Raw genomic sequence first — 27,419 nt, 5'->3', positions numbered from 1 at the left:
AACCGAGGAACACCTCTGGACATAATAAGGATGACAACTCTTACCTTATGTTCAAGAGCAAGCATCGAGCGACAAAGGAATTAGGAAATGCACACTTGTCCCTAAGGACAAGTGGGAGACTGAAGGAAATAATGCCCTTGGTCCAAGTATGCATTCTATGTTAAGTCTAATAAATGCGGTTCAGTATTAATTAACAAGTTAATAATTCAGTGAGATCAAGTGAGCTGAATGCCTAGCTAGAGGCCGCTTCAGTTCAAGTGGAATTATTGATATTAATCCACAGCTTACTCTTGACTGAACCCGTAGGGTCACACAAATAGTACGTAAACGGATCAAGTATTTAATGGCATTAAATACTCCATCTATGAATATTCGGAACCGACGGATCTTGGTTTCAGTGGGAGCTAAGATCGTCACAGGCAAGAAATGAATACTCCGGAAACGATGATATTGCCGGAAACGGAAATATGGATCGTATCGGAAATATGAATATTATCCAAGTCGTAGATGTTACCGGAAACGGAAACATGGTACGTATCGGAAAATATTATTGGAAATGGAAATATTACCAGAATCGGAAATATTGCCGGAAACGGAAATATTGTCAGAATCGGAAATATTGCCGGAATCGGAAAATAATTCCGAAAACGGAAATATTAAATATTTGTTCGAAACGGAAATTAATTCCGGAATCGGAAATATTAAATATTGTTCGTATCGGAAATAGATTCCGGAAATGGAAATTTAATCGGAAGCGTATCGTACGAATTAGCATCGGACGAGGCCTGCCGGACGAAGGCCCAGCACGAAGCCAGGCCATCGCCCAGCAAGCACGCACGCCACAGCCCAGCGCGCACAAGGCCACGCATGCGTGGGCCGCGCTGCGTGGGCTGCTGCTCGCATGCGTGGGCAGCCCTTGTGGCTGCCGTGTGTGTGTGAGTTTGAGCTCATGCGAGATTCCTGAATCTGCAAGAGTCAGTGTATGATTAAATGTCTATTCCTATTGGATAAATTGATTAAGTAGAATTCATGTAGAATTCTAATTCCAATTAATTCGCATCCTACTAGGATTACGATTCCTTTTCCATAACTCTATAAATAAAGGCCTAGGGGTCATAATTTATACAGAAGTTTCAAAGTATTCAAAAGTGAGGTTTTTGAGAGAAAATTCAAACACCCATCTTGCCCCAAAAGTGCCGAATTTTCTGAGTACCTTAAGGGCGATTCTAGTTGGTCAATCTTAAGGCGGATCCGGACGTGCTGTGGACTTTCTACGGAGGGACGACACTTGGAGTCCTAAAAGACTTGTTCTTGTTCGGTTCGGGCGCAGCTAGGGAAGGCACGCAACAAAGAGTATGCATCTAATTATGCTATATGATTATGTGTAAATAATATGTTTCCTGGGTTAATGGTTGTTTCCGCATGATCTATGTAAATGTCATATGTATCATAACCTAACAGGGATTTGGTCGATTTGCCAGATGGCTACCAAGCCATTGGAAGCAAATGGGTTTTCAAACTGAAAAAGGACAAGGATGGGAAACTTGAAGTTTTCAAAGCTAGATTGGTTGCAAAAGGTTACAGGCAAGTCCACGGTGTGGATTACGATGAAACCTTTTCACCAGTTGCAATGCTAAAGTCTATTCGAATAATGTTAGCAATCGCTGCATATTACGATTACGAAATATGGCAGATGGATGTCAAAACTGCTTTCTTAAACGGCGTTTTAACAGAAACTGTGTTTATGACACATCCTGAAGGTTTTGAGGATCCAAAGAATGCTAAAAAGGTATGCAAGCTAAAGAAGTCAATCTACGGATTGAAGCAGGCATCCAGGAGCTGGAATATACGTTTTGATGAAGCAGTCAGTGACTTTGGTTTCATCAAGAACGCGGACGAATCTTGTGTATACAAGAAGGTCAGTGGGAGCAAAATTGCTTTCCTAGTATTATATGTCGACGACATATTGCTTATCGGAAATGACATTCCTATGTTGAACTCTGTCAAGATTTGGCTTGGGAAATGTTTTTCGATGAAGGATCTAGGAGAAGCACAGTACATATTGGGCATCAAGATTTACAGAGATAGATCTAAAAAGATGATTGGACTTAGTCAAAGCACTTATATCAATAAGGTGCTTGATAGGTTCAAGATGGCGGACTCCAAGCGAGGCTACCTACCCATGTCTCATGGAATGACTCTAAGCAAGACTCAGTGCCCAAAAACACTTGATGAGCGTAGACGAATGAATGGGATTCCATATGCATCATTGATTGGTTCAATAATGTATGCTATGATATGTACACGCCCGGATGTTGCGTACGCACTCAGTGCTACGAGCAGATACCAGTCAGACCCAGGAGAGGCGCATTGGACTGCTGCCAAGAATATTCTGAAGTACCTGAAAAGGCACAAAGATGACTTCCTGGTCTATGGTGGAGATGATGAATTAATTGTTAAAGGCTATACGGACGCAAGTTTCCAAACCGACAAAGATGATTTCAGATCACAGTCTGGGTTTGTCTTCTGCCTCAACGGAGGAGCAGTAAGCTGGAAAAGTGCTAAGCAAAGCACCATTGCGGATTCTACAACTGAAGCGGAGTACATTGCTGCACATGAAGCAGCAAAGGAAGCTATATGGCTAAGGAAGTTCATAGGAGAACTTGGTGTAGTCCCCTCCATTAAAGGACCAATAGCCCTGTATTGTGATAATAACGGAGCTATTGCACAGGCAAAAGAGCCTAGACACCACCAGAGAGTCAAGCATGTACTTCGTAGATTTCACCTTCTACGAGAGTTCGTTGAAAGAAAAGAAGTCGAGATAAGCAAAATTGGAACTGATGACAACATATCAGATCCATTAACTAAACCTCTGCCGCAAGCGAAGCACAACTCGCACACTGCAGCTATGGGAATCAAGCATATTGGAGAATGGCTTTGATGTCTCTGTTTAATGTTTTAAAGTTTTAGAGTTTAAATCTTTGTAAAACATTATTGGTTAATCATTCACAATAAATGAAAGGAATTCATTTTTCCATTTAATTTGTGGTTTATTAAATGATGAGTCCCTTCAACTTGACGATATATTCAAGATAGACTGTCAGGACCAGTCCTGTGACTAAGAAATGTCTATCAAGTGAACTTGAATGTCAAAGGTTGAAAATGGTCCCTAGTCGGAGTTTTCTATAAAATTGGACGCATAGAAAACGTTAGACGATTAGAATGCAAGATGACTAGTAGTTCTGTTTCTTGAACTATGTGGACATGGCAATGTCATAATCATTTGCATAGATACTTACTTTGGGAAGACTAGTATCGGACAAGACCTATGAAACTTTACTGTAAGAGATGAAAGTCTGTCATAAGTAAATTTCATTAAATTATTAGACACTAAATCCTCAATACCTGAGTGATTTGAGATTACTTGTTTGAGAACTGGTTGCTTTGACGTTGACCAACCGTCGCACCGTAAAAGGAGGCTATAAAGGCAACGCTCAGGTAATCACCTATCAAACGAAGTCTAATCTCAAGATCGCAAGATTGGGATTGTCCTCCCATAAATCGGGATGAGATGCTTAAAAGTTGTACAAGGCCACTCGGAGAGCTAGAAACTGTGAAATGCATGGCCGTGCTCGGATGAATCATAGGCTATGATTATCTGTTTATTTGATCAGTTGAACTCTGAAACCGAGGAACACCTCTGGACATAATAAGGATGACAACTCTTACCTTATGTTCAAGAGCAAGCATCGAGCGACAAAGGAATTAGGAAATGCACACTTGTCCCTAAGGACAAGTGGGAGACTGAAGGAAATAATGCCCTTGGTCCAAGTATGCATTCTATGTTAAGTCTAATAAATGCGGTTCAGTATTAATTAACAAGTTAATAATTCAGTGAGATCAAGTGAGCTGAATGCCTAGCTAGAGGCCGCTTCAGTTCAAGTGGAATTAATGATATTAATCCACAGCTTACTCTTGACTGAACCCGTAGGGTCACACAAATAGTACGTAAACGGATCAAGTATTTAATGGCATTAAATACTCCATCTATGAATATTCGGAACCGACGGATCTTGGTTTCAGTGGGAGCTAAGATCGTCACAGGCAAGAAATGAATACTCCGGAAACGATGATATTGCCGGAAACGGAAATATGGATCGTATCGGAAATATGAATATTATCCAAGTCGTAGATGTTGCCGGAAACGGAAACATGGTACGTATCGGAAAATATTGTTGGAAATGGAAATATTACCAGAATCGGAAATATTGCCGGAAACGGAAATATTGTCAGAATCGGAAATATTACCGGAATCGGAAAATAATTCCGGAAACGGAAATATTAAATATTTGTTCGAAACGGAAATTAATTCCGGAATCGGAAATATTGAATATTGTTCGTATCGGAAATAGATTCCGGAAATGGAATTTTAATCGGAAGCGTATCGTACGAATTAGCATCGGACGAGGCCTGCCGGACGAAGGCCCAGCACGAAGCCAGGCCATCGCCCAGCAAGCACGCACGCCACAGCCCAGCGCGCACAAGGCCACGCATGCGTGGGCCGCGCTGCGTGGGCTGCTGCTCGCATGCGTGGGCAGCCCTTGTGGCTGCCGTGTGTGTGTGAGTTTGAGCTCATGCGAGATTCCTGAATCTGCAAGAGTCAGTGTATGATTAAATGTCTATTCCTATTGGATAAATTGATTAAGTAGAATTCATGTAGAATTCTAATTCCAATTAATTCGCATCCTACTAGGATTACGATTCCTTTTCCATAACTCTATAAATAAAGGCCTAGGGGTCATAATTTATACACAAGTTTCAAAGTATTCAAAAGTGAGTTTTTGAGAGAAAATTCAAACACCCATCTTGCCCCAAAAGTGCCGAATTTTTCTGAGTACCTTAAGGGCGATTCTAGTTGGTCAATCTTAAGGCGGATCCGGACGTGCTGTGGACTTTCTACGGAGGGACGACACTTGGAGTCCTAAAAGACTTGTTCTTGTTCGGTTCGGGCGCAGCTAGGGAAGGCACGCAACAAAGAGTATGCATCTAAACTATGCTAAATGATTATGTGTAAATAATATGTTTCCTGGGTTAATGGTTGTTTCCGCATGATCTATGTAATGTCATATGTATCATAACCTAACATGAATTACTGAAAGTAATAAACGCAATGGTATTTAAAAAAATCTGGATGGCATCCAAATCTCTCCTATTCATCCGATTCAAAAGATTGAACTCCGCCACTAAAAACAATAATATACATCCAACCATTTCAAATTTTCAATTTCAGAGAATCCAATTCATATTGTTCCAGGAATACCAATTCACTGAGCAAAAATATAGATTCATCCAATCACAAGTAAAGCCAAAAAAATGCCGAATTACAGAACAAAAAATATGGGAAAACCCGTTACCTGGCTGCTAAAATCTCTACTCAATCAGGCAGTGTGGGACTTTGCAGACCCAAAATCACCCGCACCAACGCTATTTTGCGTCATCATCTGCCGCTCCGTCCAGTCAAGATCGGAAGCCAGTGCGGTCAAATCGAACTCCGAGATGGAGAAGAAAACTGCAAAGTTTTTAACAAAATAAACATCCATTCCGATATACAAAGCCGATAATAATTCACCATCTGAAAAACAGCAACATAAAGAACAAACCCACTGAAAACGGAAATTTTCACCTTGCGAACATCTCGATCACCATAAACAAACAAAATCTTGAAGAAGAACGAACTTTGAAAAAAAATTGGGAGATATGAAAAACCTTGAGAGAACGGTGAAAGGCGAAGGAGATTGGAAAGATGAGAGAGTTAGGGTTTGCTGAAATTGGAAGTAGGAGAAGTTCCCAGAGAAAGCTAAGACCAAGGATAAAAAACCAAAGACACGTGTTATGATCTAAAGGAAAGGGGCAAACCTGTAGTTAAGCTGGAAAGTTAGGGGCAAAATCGTCAGAGCACTATTGCTGCAATAGTAACTTGAACTTTGCATGTTTTAAAGTGTTAGGATAATATGGGAAATAAAATAAAAAAACGAATCAAAATACTTTATTGCAAGACTTGATCTCTGGTATTCCCTTTTTTTTTTATATTAAAATATGTGGAAAAAAAACACTTAATTTTTTATTTCTGAAACATCAGATAGTAAAAATAGCTGAAACAAAACACTTTATTTTTTATTTCTCAAACATCAGATAATAAAAATATCTGAAATAAAACGGTTTTTTTTTTTTATGAAATGCCTTTTTCCAATTCCTATTCTTCCTTATCATCTTGAAATCAAGAACATAATCATGATCGATCAAATCTAATTTTTTGGGCTTTTTTTCCAAGTTGTTTTTCCAGCTTTCAAAAGTAATCCATTAAAACCCAAAATATGGGGGTGGGGAAGATCAGAGATTGATCATCAATTTTTATTTATTTATTTTTGACGAAGATCGATTATCATCACGATATCAGGTAAGTTTATTTTCTAGATTTCCAAATTCTCTAGTTGAGCTGTTGAGGGGTTGAGAAATTGGAAGAAGGTTGATAGTATGATAGATGAAGGTGGGCGATTATTTTTGTTAGAGGAGGGAAAGGGTTTGCGTTACGCGGTATCATTTTGGAGGAAACCATTACCGTCGGATAACGGAATGGGCATGTCACCAAACACCTGAAAACGGATTGTGATACTTCATTCCGTTTCAGCGCTCCAGTTTTTCCATACCAAACACACCCTTAAAGGTGTTAGGCCCAATAGAGAGGAAAAAACCACGGCCCCTTTGGGGACTTAAACACATTCACTAATTAGGCAAAACAACTCAGTTTCTTTACAAGCCTAATCTACTCGGGCCACAATCTGTTAGTCGCCTCTGACTACAGATGACCAGGAACAACCCCTCGTTGTTCCTTCCCTTATAGAAACAGTCCGTCAACTGCTTCTCCTCACAGATCTCTTGTGAGATCTTCTCTCTTGCTCATGTAAGCCTGACTCATGCTTATCATACAATGACTCAACACTTTAGACTGAAACAAAGTAATATTAAACTTAATACTAAATACAAGATATAAGACCACGTAACAAATACTGCTCTATATGAGAACAGGAACAGACTCTTTAAAGATTAAGACTTTAAGGGTAATACCTGAAAGCTTCCGGTTAATGTAAATAAGTCTGATAAAAACTTTCGCAGAGAACTTAAGGTGTTTATATAAGAAACTAAGAGTTTACCCTAGATTCTAATTCAACACAATTTAGGACTCTTTTCAAAAGATATATTTCGCAAATAACATCTTTAAAACGCGTTTAGATAAAATCAATCTTTACGGATTTGAGAGTTGTGAATTAACTCAAAACGTTTAAGAGTTTAACCTTAAGTAAAATAGCAAAATCAGTTTTGTATATCGACACTTATCTTTTATAAAACAAAACTGATTTAGGACTCTATGAAATATTCTGTTCCCATACTAAGCTGTATTTGTATAAAACACTTTAATAATTAAAAGATCAATCTAAAATGAAATTCAACCCAAAATCAAACACTCTAATAACTGAAAGATAAATCTAAAAATGAAATAACATAGTAGTTAGGTAATAAAATTTTTATTTTAACTTAACAATTAAAAAGAATTTGTGTATCGCTAAATAGTGTAATTTTTATTTTTGAAGTAACTAAATTATGTAATTGTTACGGACTTAAAGGTGTTAGAGAATAATCCTTATCCATAACTCTCGGATCTATCCGTTATTGAAACGGGCTAACCCGTGATTGACAGACCCTAAACCTCCGCCATAACATAGTTTGGTCTCACGCAGAAACAGCCGAACTGGGAAACAGGAGAAGAGAGATGTGGCGAAGCATAGCATCAAGATGTTCCCTCATGAACAAAAGGTCAAAACCAAAACCAAAACCAAGATTATTATTTTGTTTGGAAGAACCTCCGTTTCAGGTAAACCATAGATCCATGAATTCATCATCATTCTATCATTCACTTGTTTCACCAAGGCAGCATCATCATCATCATCATCATCATCATCATCATCATCATCCCAAAATACAAATAAAAATACCCACTCACAGTCACAGTCACAGTCACAGATCTATGTCTATGTCTATGTCTATGTCCATGTCCATGTCCATGTCCGACGCTGCATGTAGATCTGATACTGATAATGATGAATTAACAATTGAAGAAGTTGGTTGTAGATCTGATACTGATACTGATACTGATAATGATAAATTTACAATTGAAGAAGAAGTTGGTTCTGCGGTTGAATTTGAAAAGTTATTGTCGTTGTTTACACATAATTCTGTTTCTGTAGATTCAATCCTTGAATCTCGTGATAATTGGGATGTGCTTCTTAATATTGATTTTTTTTTGTCGGATGATCACACACCCACCTGAAGAGCTTTCTCACTTTGATCTGTTTAAGTATTTCGAATGGGCTCTTTCTAGAGATGATTTCGAGATTAGTGATTTATTGTTAGATGGCATTACCTATATACCAAAACCGTGGCACTGTGAATCTGAGAAACGATGGTTGGATCTCTCATGGAATCTTGTTAAAAGCAACTTTGATACTTTGATCTGCCACAGCCGCAGCTGCAGCGGCAGAGGCGGTGTTATTACTAAATTGCGCAACAAATTGATTGAAAACCTCGGCGAGGAGAAGCGCAACAGCAACAGCAACAGCCTCGGTATTGTTACTACTAGAATCCTCAACAAATTGATAAACGCATTCGGATATTATGAAGATGACAAGTCTGGAATTGAGATACTTAACAAGTTTCCGGATTTTAAGTGCTTCCCAGATTTGAATTCATATTCAAATGTTGTATTTTGTGCGCGGGGATCCCAATCTGAAGCCTGGGAATTACAAATGTTCCAGAATATTGTTAACCGTTTACACTACGGAATCCAAAGGGACAGTGTTGATGATGAGAGTGTTTATTGGATAATAGACATGTACTGCAAATTGGATAAGCCTAAACTGGCTCATGCAATTTATGAAGCTGCTAAAGAGAAAACTCCTCCAAAGTCTGTCCATCAACTAATACATTGTCTGTCAAAGCATGATGAAACTTTATGCTTAGCTGTGGATATGCTAGCTGGTTTATCAACCTCTGCAAACGCAACTTCTGCCTTCTCATCTGTCATTCTTGGTTTGTGTAGAAAAGGCCACATAGAAGAAGCAATGCAGATAGCCATGGGGATGTTACTGGAAGACCAGTCTCCTGAGTTTCAAGCCTTTTACCATCTCATCATATCTTTATGTACAGCTGGAAATATGGAAGATGCATTGGCGCTATTAGAACTTAGGGAGGAACAGAGTGGGGGACTTAATCCCGCCGCTTATCGTCTCATAGTTAGTGGTTATGGTAGGATGGAACAAGCTAATCAAATGGCTACCTCATCCTCTTTTCTCTCCATCTAATTTTACTTTTACTTTTCGTTTTTGGTAGCCGTTTGTTATGGATGCTGAAGGTAAATGATTTGTGTTATTTGTTTTTTTCGATTTGATATTGATCTTTACTAATTTGAACTTAAATGATAACTTCGTTTTGGTATGATTTGCTGAATATTTGAAGAACTAATTTTGAGATAAGTAGCATGATTGTCCATTAAATGAATTACACTAGTGTACTATGCATTTTTATGCTGTTTTAATTTACTTATTGATTGAGTAAAATTGAATTATTAGGTGAGCTAGTCCTTGAGCACCTACAAAATAACCCATGGAATCAACTGATAGTTAGTCTTAGTTTTTACTATTAGTGCAACTATAGTTTTGTACAAGCATGTGAATCAAGTTGGCATGCTCAAAGTGTTGAGTTGTTGAACATTCTGTCAGGGGATTGAACCCCTCTATGCAGAATGGAATATAGTCTTGTTCTGCTGGCAGTCTCTAATGGAAGCTTTCAGCTTTGTTTGTGTCGTAATCCCTGCTTTCCTGTTGTTCCGCAGTTGTAGCTGCTTGTTGCGGTTGCTTGTCATATTCAGTGTTGGTTTCCCAGTGAATTCATCTTAATTCACAGTGTAAATGATGTTATATATATATATATATATATATATATATATATATATATATATATATATATATATATATATATATATTTGGATTAAACTGGAAATTCATCTTAAGTTCCTGACCTATAGGTTCTGAAATGTATCAGACTCTTAATCACTAAATAGTCTGAGATACGTTTTAGAGCTTTGCAGCAAATTATTCCCTTGTTGGTTAATTTTTTTGGTATCTGCGCTTCTTCCAGTTTTATTTTCTGATTAAACATGTTTGCATTTTAGTTAATTAAGGCATGAGATATACATAGTTGAGGTTGAAATTGAAAGGAGAAATCTCCACGGAGATAAGATGTGGCAGTCGTGGGATCTTGGTCATTTCAGCTTTGCAAAATTATAAACTGATAGTAATTGCACTTCTAGGAACTGGTCAGATTCTTTGGGACTAGGGTGTGTTGGAGTTTATGTAATTGCTCCTTGTTTTTCCTTTGGTCTCCTCGGTCTAGCAAAACACCAATGATTAACTTTACTGATTTTCTAGAAATTGATAATATCTGCATTTGAAATTTCCGGGATGCATAATTTAGCATGGCCGCAAGCCACTGACGATACTCCTGCTGCTGATGTTGCTTCTATTCTAACGAACAACAATAGTCTGTTTATATTGATAATGAAGTTGTTGAAATGGTTAATGATGTTTGGTTTACTTTCAATATTATTTTGCTTACTTTTAATTTGAAAATATTTACTTTTAAAAGGTAAAATGTATGATTTCATTCTAAGTATTCCTACTCCGAGAGAACATAGCCTACTAGCTCAATAGGTAGAGAATTTGTGCGAATGCACAAACGATGTGGATTCGAATCCCACATAGGTTCATCTCATTATGATGAGGAATACATATCCTACACGCGCTCGACATTACCTTACAGTGTGTTTATGTTAGTAGTGAAGTTCTTGAAATGGTTAACCATGTTTGGTCTACTTTTTACATTTTAATTATTATGCGTTGGCTAATTAACTTTCTACCTTTATTATTTACTTTTTGTATAGTTCTACTTACTTTTAATTCAAAAACCTTTACTTTGACCTCCGAGCATATACTTGTTTCTTATAAGTTTGATCAGCTTGTAGATTGATGAAAGTTAATGACTTGGAGTTTCTTTGCTCGATCATTAACAATTGCCACATCAAAACAAGTTGATGTACTCTTTAGTTATTTTGATTTACATTTTAGTTATTATGATTTACTTTTGAGGTATTTTGATTTACTTTTTAGTTTCTTGTATTTACTTTTGAGTTTTTTTTTTTAAAAAAAAGTTTAGTATTAGAGACAACCTATGTAGGAATTGAACCTACATCTCCTATGCATATGCATAGTGCTCTACCATTTGAGCTAATAGGTTTAAGTATATCTACTAACAAAATATCAGAACAAACAGAAGTTTGCAAGTGGCAGAACAATTTCTGCTTAGGGTTTCTTATCCTACGTTAACCAAAACAACCCAATTAAACGAACAACGATAAACACATACGATTTTGTGGATTTGATATAGAAATAGGCATAAGAAATTACCTAAGGGATGTGTCTGCGAGGCTTAACGAGCTTAAATTGGTGGACAGAAGCATACTCCTGGGGCATGAACTCAACAGAAGTAGGTGGCTTGTTCTTGAACGCAAGAATACTTTTCCTGTTCATGTTTTATACCTCCCTCAGCTGCTTCTAGTAGGCCTTCTTCGAAGGTGAGCTGGTAGCCGGGTCCTCCTCCCTCACTTTATGCTACTGATCTATACTGCCACACCAATCCCCAAATTGCAGCAGCCTGTATCAATTGAACAAAAAGTAAATTTTACTAAATTAAAAGTAAATGGAACTGATTTAAAGTAATTCACATAAACAAAAAGTCTCAAGTTGCATCACATCTTTAAAAGTAGATAAATAACACTAAAAAGTAAATGGAACTAATTTAAAAGTAAACAGCCAACTGCAAGCACATGCATCATGGGAAATTGCATTTTCTTCATCAGCATCTCGGTTCAAATTCCTAAATAACCTACACCATATGAAGTTGAGGTTGTAACTTGTAAGCTACGCACAACTCGAAGGCAATGGGAGATTCAATCAATTGTATTTGAACAGAGTCCTCCACCAACAATGTCGAAGGAAAAGAATAAGAAAACTTTGTAACACAAGTAATACTCGGTACACTTTTCAAATATAAGAGACTGAAACAAAAGGAAAAGGTTTGGTCTTGATGTTTGATAGATCAGCAGATCTTGGGGTTGAGAATATCAACATTTGAATGTCACACGGGGGTAGGTTAAATGTGTTGGGTAATGTTGTAAGAAAGCCACTTTGACTGCAGCAACTACGACAACTCTGAACCTAGTCCTTAGATAGATTCTAAGCCACCAACACTTAACAATCTGCAGTCACACTGATATTCGCCTGCTGCTAAGCAGAAACAAACCAAGCTCACAAAATGTACACTCCAAACTCAAGCCAGAAAAAAACAACTCCCAGCCACAAGCACTTACCTTTATCTTTGAGAAATTTTATCAACATCTCTAAACATTGCACTTTTTTAAGCTATGCAGGCCAAGCTTAGAACATACACAAAAAAGACCGGCAAAAACAAAAGCTGAACAGAAGCAGATCTGCAGCAGCACAACAGCACAGAACAACACAGAATACCATCTATTAATCAACCATTGCATTTCTATAATAGTCGTCATAAGAATTCAGAACCAGGAAACCAGCCTCACGAGTTTACTTCTGAGCATAATTGATTTACTATTACCAGTTTTTGATCTACTTTTTAAAATAAGAGAAAGGAATACTTTTAGAGAGATTCAGTTCACTTTTAGCGAGATTCAATTTACTTTTAGAGAGATTCAGTTTACTCCTGACAATAATTGTACTTTGATGACCTATGGAATTGAACTACACATAAAGAAAAATATCAAAACTCGGATAGCATGTATAAATAAGATTCAGAAGTACCTTAGACAACAAGAAAACGGTAACTATCAAATAATTAATGAATCAGATTATATTACGAATAAATTGGTTAAAGCAAGAAGAGTATTGAAATCTAGAAAACAAGCAACATTCCATGTACAACTACTAGTGCAAGTGATTGAAAATCCTACATTTCATAAGTGTTAAACTTAAAATCTTAAGTACAACAGGGGTAGAAGCAGAGGTAATTACCTGCTGAGAAGCTCTTGTTCACTAGAGAATGGAGACCACAGGATAATAGTAACTAAATTGATATGCCAATCATCAAGGGAACTGCGCAATATCTTTGTCCAAACTTTCCCTTTCTTCTCATAGTCAATATGTACACGAAAATAGAAAAATAAAAGTGGTCACCAATCAATCAAAAGTATTAAAATTCAGTAAACCAAGCTAAAATCAAGCGTAAAAAATCTCAAACAACTCAAAATTCATTCAGCATCATCTTACAATATTAGCACAAAATCGAGCTCCAAAACTAGAACATAATCGTGCTACAAAATTCAGAAAAAAAAACTGCTAAAATAACTCAAAAAATCAGAGAAAACTATCCTTCGCAGCGAATTGTTGAATAATATAAAAATATTTAGCTAAAAACTAAAGAAATTGCAAGTAATACCTGAGTTCGAGATCAATTTTGCAGATCCAAGTGAAAAATTTAGCGTCGACGAATTAGATTTTGGGCAAAATTGAGTAATACGTGAGTTCAAAATCGAAGCAAATTTATGGAATTTGAAGAACAAAGGCTTTCGAAGAGCCAGAAATCGCGTGTCCCTTTTCTGAGGAAGATAGAGAACTCTGACACACTTTGGAAAGTAGAGACTAGAGAGAGAAAGACGTGTTTGGGCGAATCAGATTTTGTGAGATTAGATCTCATCCATCCATTCCATCTAAATCCTACGATTCTTATAGTTTCTCATTATAAGATTGGTTCTCATCTTAAGGTAGGTTCTCACCAGAACCTGATCCTATATATATATATATATATATATATATATATATATATATATATATATATATATATATATATATATATATATATATATATATATATATATATATATATATATATATATATATATATATATATATATATATATATAAATGTTTTTATCAATTAAAAATATCTACTATTTTTAATTGGAGAGAAAATAATTTTTAACTTTAGTTGGGGAATTTAAATTGGGTTTTCCGAAAAGTAAAACGATTTTTAATTCAAGCTAGACCAATCCAGTTTTGATTTCAAATCCAAACATAATAATTAATGGCGCTGTGAGAGGGTCGGAAAAGACGTGTTTAGGGTCTCCTCTTTACTTTCCCTCATGGATATGACAAGCAATATTAAGTAAAATCTGATTAACTGTGTGCATTAGCCTTTTTTTACTAGACCATGGAGTCACCATTCAGTTTTCTACGACAATGAGGAAAACTGACAAAACCCGGATATTGTGATACATATAGAGTAGCAGCTTTTTAGGCTCAGGCTCGGGTATTTGACCACAATGGCCTTAGGTTCCCATATGATCCCTGGTGTGGAGATCGCTCAACGTACATCCAACTGAGCACAAATTGAGAGTTTGGGGGACATTTACTAATACAGGGAGTGTCGAGCATTAGCCCATGCGGCGGTCCTTACTAGTTCGATGTAACGAAGACGGGACATGCCTTATACTACATTACTAATGTTTATTGATTTTAATGCACAAGTATTAAGTAACAAACGTCTAGAGAATGATTTAAATTGATTGAAGACACCTAACAATAACCTGGATTGTCCAAAGAATATCTTGTTATGCGTAATAAATAGTCAGATTATGTTTAACAGATTTATAGGGCGATGAAAGCGATAAACAGAATACGACACGTTACCATATATCTTAGGCTATATTGCGGTTCTTAGAAACTAACCACTTGTCTTTACTAGCATTCCTTTTCCGCAACGTACTTCCCTTGACTTGACTAGACTCTTGGGTAGCTAGGATCCAGAACTTCCTCTAGGCTTGGGAATCTGTTATAATTCAGGCAACAGTTCGGTAGTAATGGGCAGATTCAGATATTATGCGGACAAAGTTTTTCTTAAGAAGAGTTAATACGACAGAATTGTTGTAAATCTCGGATGATTACAAATTCTTATAGATGCTTACGGATGCTTACAAATGCTTATTGATGCTTATGGAAGGCTTATTGAAGATTTAGGCTTAGGATTTGAACATGGGGATGATATCTGAGTTAGATTTTGTGCCTTTAATCCCGAGGTTTAAGGCCCTACTTATAGTAGAAAGTGCCTTGGGAGATAAATGTTCCAGCAGTTTAGAACCACCAAAACACACATGTGCGCAGGACTTTTCTTGCGCCCAACAACCCAACGCAAGAATTTTCTTGCACTGGAACACAAGCGTGGGAATATTTGATTTGGCGTGAATCTGAGATACTGAGTTTGTGGTTGGATTGGACTGAAACTTGGGCGTGAGAAAAATTATTGCGCGTGGATATGTGCATGACAATTTTGTTGCGTTGGACCTCACGCGCAAGAAATTTCTTGCGCGTGTATTTGTTATCCACGCGTTTTCCTTGGTTTATTCTGGTTTATTTCGAATTAAAATCTTTTATGCTTTTCAATCCTTTTAGGGGTCTAGTTGAAGTGAAACTCTTAATCTATCTCGGATGGTTACTATATGTAGCAGCTACTTAGGGTGGAAGATACAATAAATAGCAGTTACTATAAATGGAAATATGAGTCCGGGGAATGAGTCAGTCAGTCTTAGGACGTACGCAACTTGATTAGGAATGCCTAGGAAAGTGGATGTTTGTTTCATCAATGAACTTACCTCTTCTGGCTTGGGGTCAAATGTAGGCGTTTGAGCATGGGCTTGGGCGCAAGAAACTTTTTGCGAGCGTCGTCTTTAGAACTGAATTACTGGGATTTTCTTCGTCATTTTCGCATTTTCTCTCTCAACTTTATTTGCTGATTTTTTCTCAATTCTTGTTGATTTCTTCACCAAAATTTCTCACAAGTAATTCTAGATCACGTTTATGTAAGTAATTTCAAATTTATTGAGTTTTTGGCTTAATCTTGAGTAATATTTTGTGAGAAATGTATGCTCAAATTGATTTTGGGGATTTTTGATTTTGGCCTAATTTCTTGCAAGTGATTGCTTGAATTTGATGTTTGTGACATGTTTAAATGCTTGTTCATGTCATTTTTCGCAATATATCAATTTCCATTGATTTTTGGCTTGATTGAATTAGCCTCCAATTGTACCTACGAATTGATACTTGGGATGCAATGTATGTCCTTTTGGCTTGTTGCTTGCGTTATACATACTCTATAAGTGATATAAAATGTATGAATTTTGATTTGGAGTTGTTTGGGCGACTTTTACATGTAGGAGATTACTACTATTTTGAACTTAGTAGCATGTTCATACTTAGGGAAAAATATTGATTGACTCCATTTAATTAGAGTGTACTTGAAGCTTAGAATAATAGGTGCTATTCTGTTTGGTTAAGGTATTGTGCCTTAAAGTTTCCGTTTTATTGCGAAAATAGTATGTCGGATGAGTACCGTACGCTCCAGAGGACGAGGAGGGTCATTTGGGCTATGTAGCACAACCAAAGTCTCGAGAGACGTGGGCGACGCGTGCGTTGAGCCGAGAGGCTACGGTGCGCGGCGTGGTAAGACACATGCACCGCGACGGTCTACTTCATGACCCTCTACTTCACGACCTTCGACGTCTCGAGCTTCTACTGAAGGAAATAATGCTCTTGGTCCAAGTATGCATTTTATGATAAGTCTAATAAATGCGGTTCAGTATTAATTATGCAAGTTAATAATTCAGTGAGATCAAGTGAACTGAATGCCTAGCTAGAGGCCGCTTCAGTTCAAGTGGATTAATGATATTAATCCATAGCTTACTCTTGACTGAACCCGTAGGGTCACACAAATAGTACGTAAACGGATCAAGTATTTAATGGCATTGAATACTCTATCTAATACATATTCGGAATCAACGGATCTTTGTTTCAGTGGGAGCTGAGATCGTCAAAGGCAAGTAAATGAATACTCCGGAAACGATGATATTGCCGGAAACGGAAATATGGATAGTATCAGGAATATGAATATTATCCAAGTCGTAGATGTTGCCGGAAACGAAAACATGGTACGTATCGGAAAAAATTATCAGAATTCCTGAAATATTGCCGGAATCAGAAATATTGTCGGAAACGGAAATATTGTCAGAATCGGTAATATTATCGGAATCGGAAAATAATTCTGGAAACGAAAATATTAAATATTTGTTCGAGACGGAAATTAATTCCGGAATCGGAAATGTTAAATATTGTTCATATCGGAAATGAATTCCGGAATCGGGAAATTAATCGAAAGCGCGTCGTACGAATTAGCATCGGACGAGCTTGCTAGACGAAGGCCCAACACGAAGCCAGGTCCACGTCCAGCAAGGGAAACGCGCGCCACAACACACCAGCCCAAGGCTACGCCAGGCCCACCGCAAGGCAGGCCCAGCGCGCGCCCAAGGCTGCGGCAGCGTGTGGGCTTCGTGGCAGTGGGCTGCGAGTGCTCAGGATGCCTGCGCGCGCATGGCGCCCCTCGTGGGCTGCTGTGCGTGCGTGTGTGTTTGTGTTCACTTACGAAACCTAAAGCGTATAGGATTCGTTTGATGATTGAATTTCCTAATCCTAAAAGATATATTAATTAACTTAGAGTTCTGCTAGGATTCTAATTTAATTAATTCGTATCCTAGTAGGATTCGATTGCTTATTCCATAGCCTATAAATATGCGATCAAGGCTCATAATTTAGAACGCGTTTTGAAGTATTCAAAGGTAAGAATTTTGAGCAAAAATTCAGTCATACACTTTGCCCATAATAGCCGAAAATATTAGTACCTTAAGGGAGATTCTAGTTGGTCAATCTTAAGGCGGATCCGTACGTGCTGTGGACTTTCTACGGAGGGACGAAACTTGGAATCCTAAACACTTGTTCTTGTTCGGTTCGGGCGCAGCAAGGGAGGGCACGCTACAAAGAGTATGCATCCTAATTATGCTAATTGTTATGTGGCAATTAATTTGGAATCCTGGCGTTTATGGTTTTTCCGCATGATTTATATTCGTTTATATGTATAATAACCTAACAGTGGTATCACGAGCCTCTAATTAATTCCATAATAATTGCTTAACATGGTTAAATTTTTAGGGGAATACAGTTAAACATAATAATATGTGCGGAACAATCCCCAAAGCCAGGAAACATGTATAAAGCACAGATTAAGCAAACTTACATTCGAAGCGTGTTTTCCACAATAATATGTCAACGAACACGAACAAAGAACTCCACTTGTCGTTCCTCTACTTGGTTCACCGACACGTTCAGATCCGTCTTGATTATCGTAGCTTAGACAATCGATCAAGATACTTTGCCTTTTGGGATGAACACACTATGGAGGCACAGAGATAATTAGGGTTCTCTGTTTTCTCCTAGGGTTGTTTGTACTGTGTTAGGATTGTGCTAAGTTGGAAATTAGGTTATAAGGTTATTTACATAACCTTACTAACCGACCAAGCCTTGAGGCAAGGCCGGCTAGCAAGCCCCGCGTGAGACAAGCACATCGAGCTGGGCCATGGGCCTCGCTGCTGTGGCTGTGTCGCCGCTTCGGCCCGCGCGCACACGCGCAGCTCGCTCGGCCATGGGCCAGCGCTTCCGTGTTACCGTGGCCTTGCTTGCTTGCCTAGCGCGCGCCCATGGGCCTCGAGTGCTTCGTGCACTCGGCTCGTGGGCCGCTCTTCGTATTCGCGCTTATTTATTTCCGATATATTATTTATCGTTTCGTATACGACGAATCATCGTCGTACAATACGATTTATTCGTGTCGCCTAGCTTACGAATATTCGCGATACGATATACGATTCCGATGCAAGGTCGTATCGTATAATATGTTTCCAACTTAAATCCCGAAAGGCTATTAAATGAATTTCCGATTCATTTAATCCGGTGATCTGTTACGTGTCATTGGTGTGACCTTGTAGGTTCAGTCAAGAGTAAGTTGTGAGTTCAATATCCATTAGAACTCACTGATCGGAAGCATTGCTCCAGCTAGCTGTTCCGATCACTTGATCTCACTGAATTAATTGTTCGCAATTAATCTGAACTTTGGTATTTGACTTAATGCACCTTGGGTGAAGGACATATTTCCTTCAATCTCCCACTTGTCATTCAGACAAGTGTGCATCCACATTCCTTTGTCACTTAGTGTTACTTACTGAACATAAGGTAAGATCCAAGCCATCCTTATTAGGTCCATAAGTGTTTCTCGGATTACAGAGTTCAACTGTCAAACTTTTGCAGAAGGTTAAGCCTAACCATTCTGAGCACGACCATGCATTTTACAGTATCTAACTCTCCGAGAGGCCTTGTTACACAACAACACCATATCCTATCAAAGATAGGAGGACAATCCATTCTTGCAATCTATGAACACTCACTTTGATTCATAGTACGCCCAATAACTGCTTTTATAGCCTCCTTTTACGGTGCGACGTTTAGCTAGTATCAAAGCGAACTAATTCTCAAACGAGCAGACATAATCGCTCATGTTCTAAGGAACGGTTTCTAATCACCATTAATGAGAACTACCTATGACATGACTTTAATCTCTTAAAGAGTTCTCATGGTCAATCCGATACAAGATCCAATAAGTATCTATGCAAAAGATTCTGACATCCAGTCACTCTAGTTCAAGAAACAGAACTAAGTAATCTACTTGCAATCTAATCTTAATTAGTCATTGGTCGTCCACCTTTCAATGACCTGGATTAGGGATCCTTTGTGACTTCAATATTCAAGTTCACTTATGGGTGTTTCTTTGTCAAAGAATCCATCTTGACATCCCATTTGAATGATTTGAATCACATGGACTTATCATTTAATACTAAACCAAAATTAAATGAACTATGAAATATAATTTCATAAATGATAAATGTTTAAACCAAATGCTTACCAATTTGTGGGCCTCTAACCCAAAATCAAGCATTTAATGTTATACAGATATAGGCCTTTCACCCAATACTTAAAACATTCATGGAACTCAAACTTGATTCCACTTCTGCATATGAATGTTGTGTCTCATTCAATGCAGAGGTTTAGTTTATCATACTTTGCTATCCTTAGCATCTTTTCTATCGAAAGCCTTTCAATGTAAGATGAAAAGATCTTTGAATATGTTTATAGAGTGATCTAGTCTTTCCTTGCTGTTTAGGATGATAATCATATTCAAAATAGAAAATTATCCAGATAGCAGACTTGTGATCAACCTGAGTTCATTGAAGAACTCCCACTAAAAACAATTCCTTTTTCTTGCTTCTTAGGCAACGATGAATTCATTTCAATTATGTAGAATTTCAAATGATGCTTCCCTTTTGGAATACTCCAACCAGTTCACATAGATGTGGGAGATAGATCTTTCAATTGAGAACTTGGAAACTAATCATTGATTCAGTTTCCCATGCATCACATATGGTTTAGAACCTATGTAACCACCTTTTAATCACGACACCTAATTGCCCGTGTTTGTTTGTGGTTTGCCTAACAACAAGGTCTAACTTTTGCATAGGCAAATGCATGTAGCATCAAAACTTTAGTTATCTTCATTTCCTCTTATCAAGTGCTCATCCTACATCTCCAAATGTATTGGATGTTCTTGATACTGTTCCAATGATCTTTGATCCAGATCAATAGAGATTGGTATAAACTCGTCACGATCCAATGTTCACGAGTTATCTTGGCGATCTATATATCACATTATACATGATTGATTGTAATGCAAAAACCATTCGCATTTTAAAATCCATCCATGTAACTTTTAGCTTCATTCTGTTTCAAGAGACACTGAATCTTGCTAAAATCTTGGCATTGCCATGTGATATAAGGTGAAGGCTGAAGGAAATAATGCCCTTGGTCCAAGTATGCATTCTATGTTAAGTCTAATAAATGCGGTTCAGTATTAATTAACAAGTTAATAATTCAGTGAGATCAAGTGAGCTGAATGCCTAGCTAGAGGCCGCTTCAGTTCAAGTGGAATTAATGATATTAATCCACAGCTTACTCTTGACTGAACCCGTAGGGTCACACAAATAGTACGTAAACGGATCAAGTATTTAATAGCATTAAATACTCCATCTATGAATATTCGGAACCGACGGATCTTGGTTTCAGTGGGAGCTAAGATCGTCACAGGCAAGGAATGAATACTCCGGAAACGATGATATTGCCGGAAACGGAAATATGGATCGTATCGGAAATATAAATATTATCCAAGTCGTAGATGTTGCCGGAAACGGAAACATGGTACGTGTCGGAAAATATTATCGGAAATGGAAATATTGCCAGAATCGAAAAATAATTCCGGAAACGGAAATATTAAATATTTGTTCGAAACGGAAATTAATTCCGGAATCGGAAATATTAAATATTGTTCGTATCGGAAATGAATTCCGGAATCGGAAAATTTAATCGGAAGCGCATCGTACGAATAAGCATCGGACGAGGCCTGCCGGACGAGGCCCAGCACGAAGCCAGGCCATCGCCCAGCAAGCCAAGCGCGCCGCACAAACAGCCACGCCAGGCCCAGCGCAAGGCCAGGCCCAGCAGGCTGCGCGCAGGGCGCAGCGCGCACAGCGCGCACAGCACGCGCAGCGCACAGCACGCGCAGCGCGCAGCGCGCGCGGGCGCTGAGTGGGCTGCTGCTCGCGCGCACGCATGGGGCCCATCGTGGCTGCCGTGCGTGTGTGTGCAAGTGTTTGTGTTCGTGCACGTTTCCTAAAACATGCAGAGTTCGGTTAATGATTAAATTCCTAATTCTATTTGATAAATTAATTAAATTAGAGTTCTTGTAGGAATCTAGGTTTGATTAATTTGTATCTGAATAGGATTTCGATTCCCTTTCCATACCGCTATAAATATGAGGCTAGGGCTCACAATTTATAACACAAGTTTCAAAGTATTCAAAGTGAGTTTTGAGAGAAAATTCAGTCACACATTTGCCTATAAAGTGCCGAAAATAATAGTACCTTAAGGGCGATTCTAGTTGGTCAATCTTAAGGCGGATCCGGACGTGCTGTGGACTATCTACGGAGGGACGACACTTGGAGTCCTAAAGACTTGTTCTTGTTCGGTTCGGGCGCAGCTAGGGAAGGCACGCAACAAAGAGTATGCATCTAATCTATGCTAAATGATTATGTGTAAATAATATGTTTTCCTGGGTTTATGGTTTTTCCGCATGATTTATGAATTGTCATATGTATCATAACCTAACAGTGGTATCACGAGCCCCTTATTATTTTCATAATCTAAATTGCATGAACATGGTTAAATATTACAAATTTGCAAGAATTAAAAGGGGTGATTAATTTTCGTAATTGTTAATTAATTGCAAATTGCGTTTATTTAATTATACGTACGCAGTTTTTCGGCAGTTTCTTCGTTACTCATCCGAATTGATTGATTTTTGTGTCAATTCCGCATGTAAAAGGCATTCTAAAATTTTGACAAAAATAATAATTTTCTGCCGAACCCAGAATTCTCAAATTCGAAGCCTAACTATGACTTTTCGAAGGTTTTAGTTTTTCGAATGCAAAATTTCGTAAATTTAAGATGTTAAATTAAATATTTGCGATTCTTGTTGATAAATCTTGAATTTTTGATTGACCTACTGCATATGTTTAACAAGTTTGAATGCCTAGTCTTGTTAATTATGCAATCTAATTTGTAATTATGATTAATTTGTTGAAAATTAGAATAATTTAGAATTAATTTGATTTTCATAATTAATTGTAATTTAATTAGAAACCTATGATTAAAAACCACCATAAAAATTGTAAATTTACGATAAATTTTAAATTTTTATGACCTAGACTTGAATCCATAACAATCGGAAATCAATTGGATAATAAATTTTCGATTTTTCGCCCTAAAATTATGAAATTAATATTATTTATTAATTTGTCATTAATTTTAAATATAAATTTTAAATTTTTATGCGATTCGTTCATATAACTTGCACGCACGAAGCAATGGACGCTTCGTGTTACCCTTAAGGGGTGTTGTATAATGCGGGCATGCGACGACGAGCAAGGGAGCTCGTCGCCCATGCGGCACGAATGCAATGAGCAAGGGCGTAGTGCACGAGCACAAGGCAGCAGCCCTGCCTTGTGTCGTGTGCCACGACCAATGGACGAATGGGCATGGGCGTAGGGCGAGCCAAGGCAGTCGCGTGTGGGCGGCAAGCGAGCTGCGCCACAACGCGCGCTGCCTCGCACAAGAGCGCGCAGCCTCGCGCGCAGCGAGCGCAAGCTCGCGTGCCACGAGCGCTGCGCCTAGCATTGCTCGCGCGCACAGCGAGCGATGTCGCCCGCCCAGCGAGCGATGTCGCGCGCCCAGCGAGCGATGGCTCGCGCGCCCAGCGAGCGATGTCGCGCGCCCAGCGAGCGATGTCGCGCGCGCACTGCGAGCGATAGCCCGCGTGCGATGAGCGCTGGCGCGCGCAGCGAGCACCAATGCGTGCGGAGGCTTGCGATAGGGATGCAGCAGCTATGCGACGAGCGCATGGGCTGCGCGCACATGGCCAGCAATGGCTGTGTGCGTGCGGCCCATGGGCGTGCTACGCGTAGGGTGTTTGCGTTACGATTAGATCGTTTTGAATGTTTAATTTGAAAATTTCAGTTCACGTAATTTTAATTAATTTTAAAATTAATAATTTAAATTATTTTCTTGGATTTTAATTTTGAATATTATAATTATAATAAATGTTATTTATTCTAATTATTTTACTAAAATTAAAATCATGAATTAATTTAAATGCGACTGAAATTAAATTAAACTTTTTGGATTCAATTATAAATTTATATGAGCTTTAAATTTTAATTAAATTTGTATGTTTCCGGTTAGACTAGAAATACATTTTTATGTTTAAAATTGGTAAAGCATATGAATTTATTGGTTTAAGTGGGAGCGCTTTTTAGTCATAAACTCTTGATTAGGTCTACAAATCCTTAAGGTTAAAACAACTTGATTAGAATTAATAAGGACTGAATAATTGGTAGATTATTGGTGCCCTTGATTAATTGCTGCAAATGTTTACGTGATGCATAATGTGTTTTACTAACCAGCTATGTGGGCCATTCATGATAATGAATGGGTGAATGGTATATATTGTATATGTACTGTTTTGCAGGTTATGAAGTGACTAGTATGGCCAAATAGGATAGAAAATATGGTCTGCGTACCATTAATTTGAATGTAATTGGTCTAAAGTACCAAAGTTATTTTTCAATTCAAATATGGTCTGCGAACCATCAAATAGTTGTAATTAGTTATAGCTTATCCTATTTGAAGAAAATGGTGCCTCCCACGGAGATTTTCAAGACGAACTTTGAAGTCAAAGCTTCAAGATGAAGTCGGGCCATACTAGATCACAAATATCTTATGCATGTTTTAAGTTATTTATTGCTTTAAATATGTCTTAAAATGCATGAGATCAAAAGCTTGATTATGTTGCATGATTAAGGATTTTAGTTCACTTAAAATCTAACCAACATAGTAAGAGCCTTAAGTTCCAAACTTAAAAATTGAGTTAAAAGGTGTCATGCCAAAATATACACTTGCTTGGATATCCTTTACATCAATCTAGTAATAGTTTTCGCTCAGCGAGGTGTTACTTATTGGTCCTAAAGGGGCAAGGTACACAAATAATTGTGAGTACATGTTAGTTTTGGTGAAACTCAACGATATAAGTAAGGAGTCCTTTTATGTCGTGGCAAATTCGATAGGTTTACCTAATAAGTTCTTAGACGTACCTATCAACCAAGAATAGTTTCTAGACTATTAGCAAAAGGCTTTTGCTTACCTAAGATGTTCTAGGATTAAGTCGACAAACTGTGCTTAGTTCTTCAATGATTTTAGGATCTTGGAATCATTTTATTCACACCTGCCGGAACACATAAATTGAATAAAATGCTTAATAAACATTGAATTATGCATGTATGCTAGAATTTAAGTTTATTAAGAGAAACTGTGAATGGTTATTTATTTGTTTATTCTTTTCAATTGTAGTTTTTAATATGGCAAACAACAATTCATTCAACATTCGATCAATTCTCGAAAAGGAGAAGTTGAACGGGAAAAACTTCCTTGACTGGCAAAGGAACTTGCAAATAGTTCTTATGCAGGAAGAAAAGGAGTATGTCCTAGATGAGGCGATGCCCGAAGCTGCAGGCGACAGGGTCACTCAGGCAGCCCTCAATCGTTGGATTGATGCCAACAAGGATGTGAAATGTCTAATGCTCGCCACCATGAGTGCGGATCTGCAGAAAACGTTCATCAACTCAGATGCTTTCACAATCATCAGTGAGTTGAAGAACATGTTCCAAGATCTGGCTCGAGTCGAAAGATTCGAGACTCATAGGCAAATTCTTGAGACCAAGCTTAAGAAAGGCGAGCCCGTAAGTCCACATGTTCTCAAAATGATTGGACTCATTGAGAATATGAGTCGGCTGGATCAGCAATTTTCTCAGGAAATGGCTATAGACACCATCCTCCATTCTCTTCATAGCGGGTATGATCAGTTCAAACTGAACTACAGTATGAATAGTCTGGACAAAACGCTCACTGAGCTTCACGGTATGCTGAAGACCGCTGAAAAGACGCTCAAAAGTGATAAGCAGGATGTGCTTATGGTGCGTGGGGGCAAGTTCAAGAAATCTGGAAAGAAGAGGAATGCTAAGAAAGGTGGCAACAAAGCCAGCCCAACTAAGCAAACTGGCGCCAAATCTGCAAAGAGAAAGGTCAGTCAACCCACTTCTGAATCCGAATGCTTCTACTGCAAGAAGAAGGGGCATTGGAAGAGAGATTGCTTGAAGCTAAAGGAAGATCAGAAAAACGGAACAGTCGTTCCATCTTCAGGTATTTTCGTTATAGACTGTATACTTGCTAATTCAACTTCTTGGGTATTAGATACAGGTTGTGGCTCACACTTATGTTCCAATCCACAGGGACTAAGAAGAAGTAGAAAGTTAAGCAAGGGTGAAGTCGACCTACGAGTGGGAAATGGAGCACGGATTGCTGCATTAGCTGTAGGAACTTACTATTTGTCGTTGCCCTCCGGGCTAGTTTTGGAACTGGAAGAATGTTTCCATGTTCCAAGTCTTACTAAAAACATCATTTCAGTTTCTTGCTTAGATGCTAAGGGATTTTCCTTTATAATAAAAGACAATAGTTGTTCGTTTTATTTTAAAGAGATGTTTTATGGATCTGCTAGATTAGTCAATGGACTTTATTTATTAGATCACGACAAACAAGTATATAACATAAATACCAAAAAGGCCAAAAAGGATGATTCAGATCTCACCTATCTGTGGCATTGTCGATTAGGCCATATAAACTTGAAACGCTTAGAAAGACTTCAAAGAGAAGGAATTCTAGAACCATTTGACTTAGAGGATTATGGTAAATGCGAATCATGTTTACTTGGCAAAATGACAAAGCAACCTTTCTCTAAAGTTGGAGAAAGAGCAAATGAACTATTGGGTTTAATCCATACAGATGTATGTGGACCAATGAGTACAAATGCTAGAGGTGGTTTCAGCTACTTTATCACTTTCACTGATGACTTCAGTAGGTATGGTTATGTCTACCTAATGAAGCATAAGTCTGAATCCTTTGACAAATTCAAGGAATTTCAGAGTGAAGTAGAGAATCAATTAGGCAAGAAGATTAAGGCACTGCGGTCTGATAGAGGCGGTGAATATCTGAGCTATGAATTTGATGACCATCTGAAAGAATGTGGAATTCTATCAGAATTGACTCCTCCTGGAACACCACAATGGAACGGTGTGTCAGAACGGAGGAACAGAACCTTGCTAGACATGGTCAGGTCAATGATGGGTCAGGCCGAACTTCCATTAGAATTTTGGGGACATGCACTAAATACAACTGCACTCACTATAAATAGAGCTCCGTCTAAAGCTGTCGAAAAGACTCCATACGAATTATGGTTTGGAAAGCCTCCAAATGTGTCTTTTCTTAAGATTTGGGGATGTGAAGTATACGTCAAACGATTAATTTCAGACAAACTTCATCCAAAATCTGACAAATGTATCCTTGTGGGCTATCCAAAGGAAACAAAGGGGTATTACTTCTACAATACATCTGAGAACAAAGTGTTTGTTGCTCGAGATGGTGTCTTTTTGGAGAAAGATCACATTTCCAAAATGACAAGTGGGAGAAAAGTAGACCTCGAAGAAATTCGAGTCGAACAACAAACTCTAGAGAATGCTCAAGATGACATTCAGGATGAAACTCAGAGATCTTTAGAAGAATCTGGTGAGAATC

General features: G+C 38.1%; 1 protein-coding gene across 1 annotated transcript; it reads left to right on the top strand.

Annotated features, from left to right (window-relative positions):
• The first annotated feature begins 7,768 nt into the window (after positions 1-7,768).
• Positions 7,769-9,552, top strand: LOC110797801 (pentatricopeptide repeat-containing protein At3g53700, chloroplastic). Its single transcript, XM_056841106.1, has 2 exons — positions 7,769-7,930; positions 8,389-9,552. The coding sequence occupies exons 1-2, from the start codon at positions 7,852-7,854 to the stop codon at positions 9,414-9,416; spliced, it is 1,107 nt and encodes a 368-aa protein (XP_056697084.1). The 5' UTR covers positions 7,769-7,851; the 3' UTR covers positions 9,417-9,552.
• The last annotated feature ends 17,867 nt before the right edge of the window (positions 9,553-27,419 follow it).

The sequence above is a fragment of the Spinacia oleracea genome, chromosome 3 (assembly GCF_020520425.1).
Source record: "Spinacia oleracea cultivar Varoflay chromosome 3, BTI_SOV_V1, whole genome shotgun sequence".
Taxonomy (NCBI): Eukaryota; Viridiplantae; Streptophyta; class Magnoliopsida; order Caryophyllales; family Amaranthaceae; genus Spinacia; species Spinacia oleracea.
Note: the sequence above shows the minus strand (reverse complement) of the source record. Positions and strands in the feature narration are given on the sequence as shown.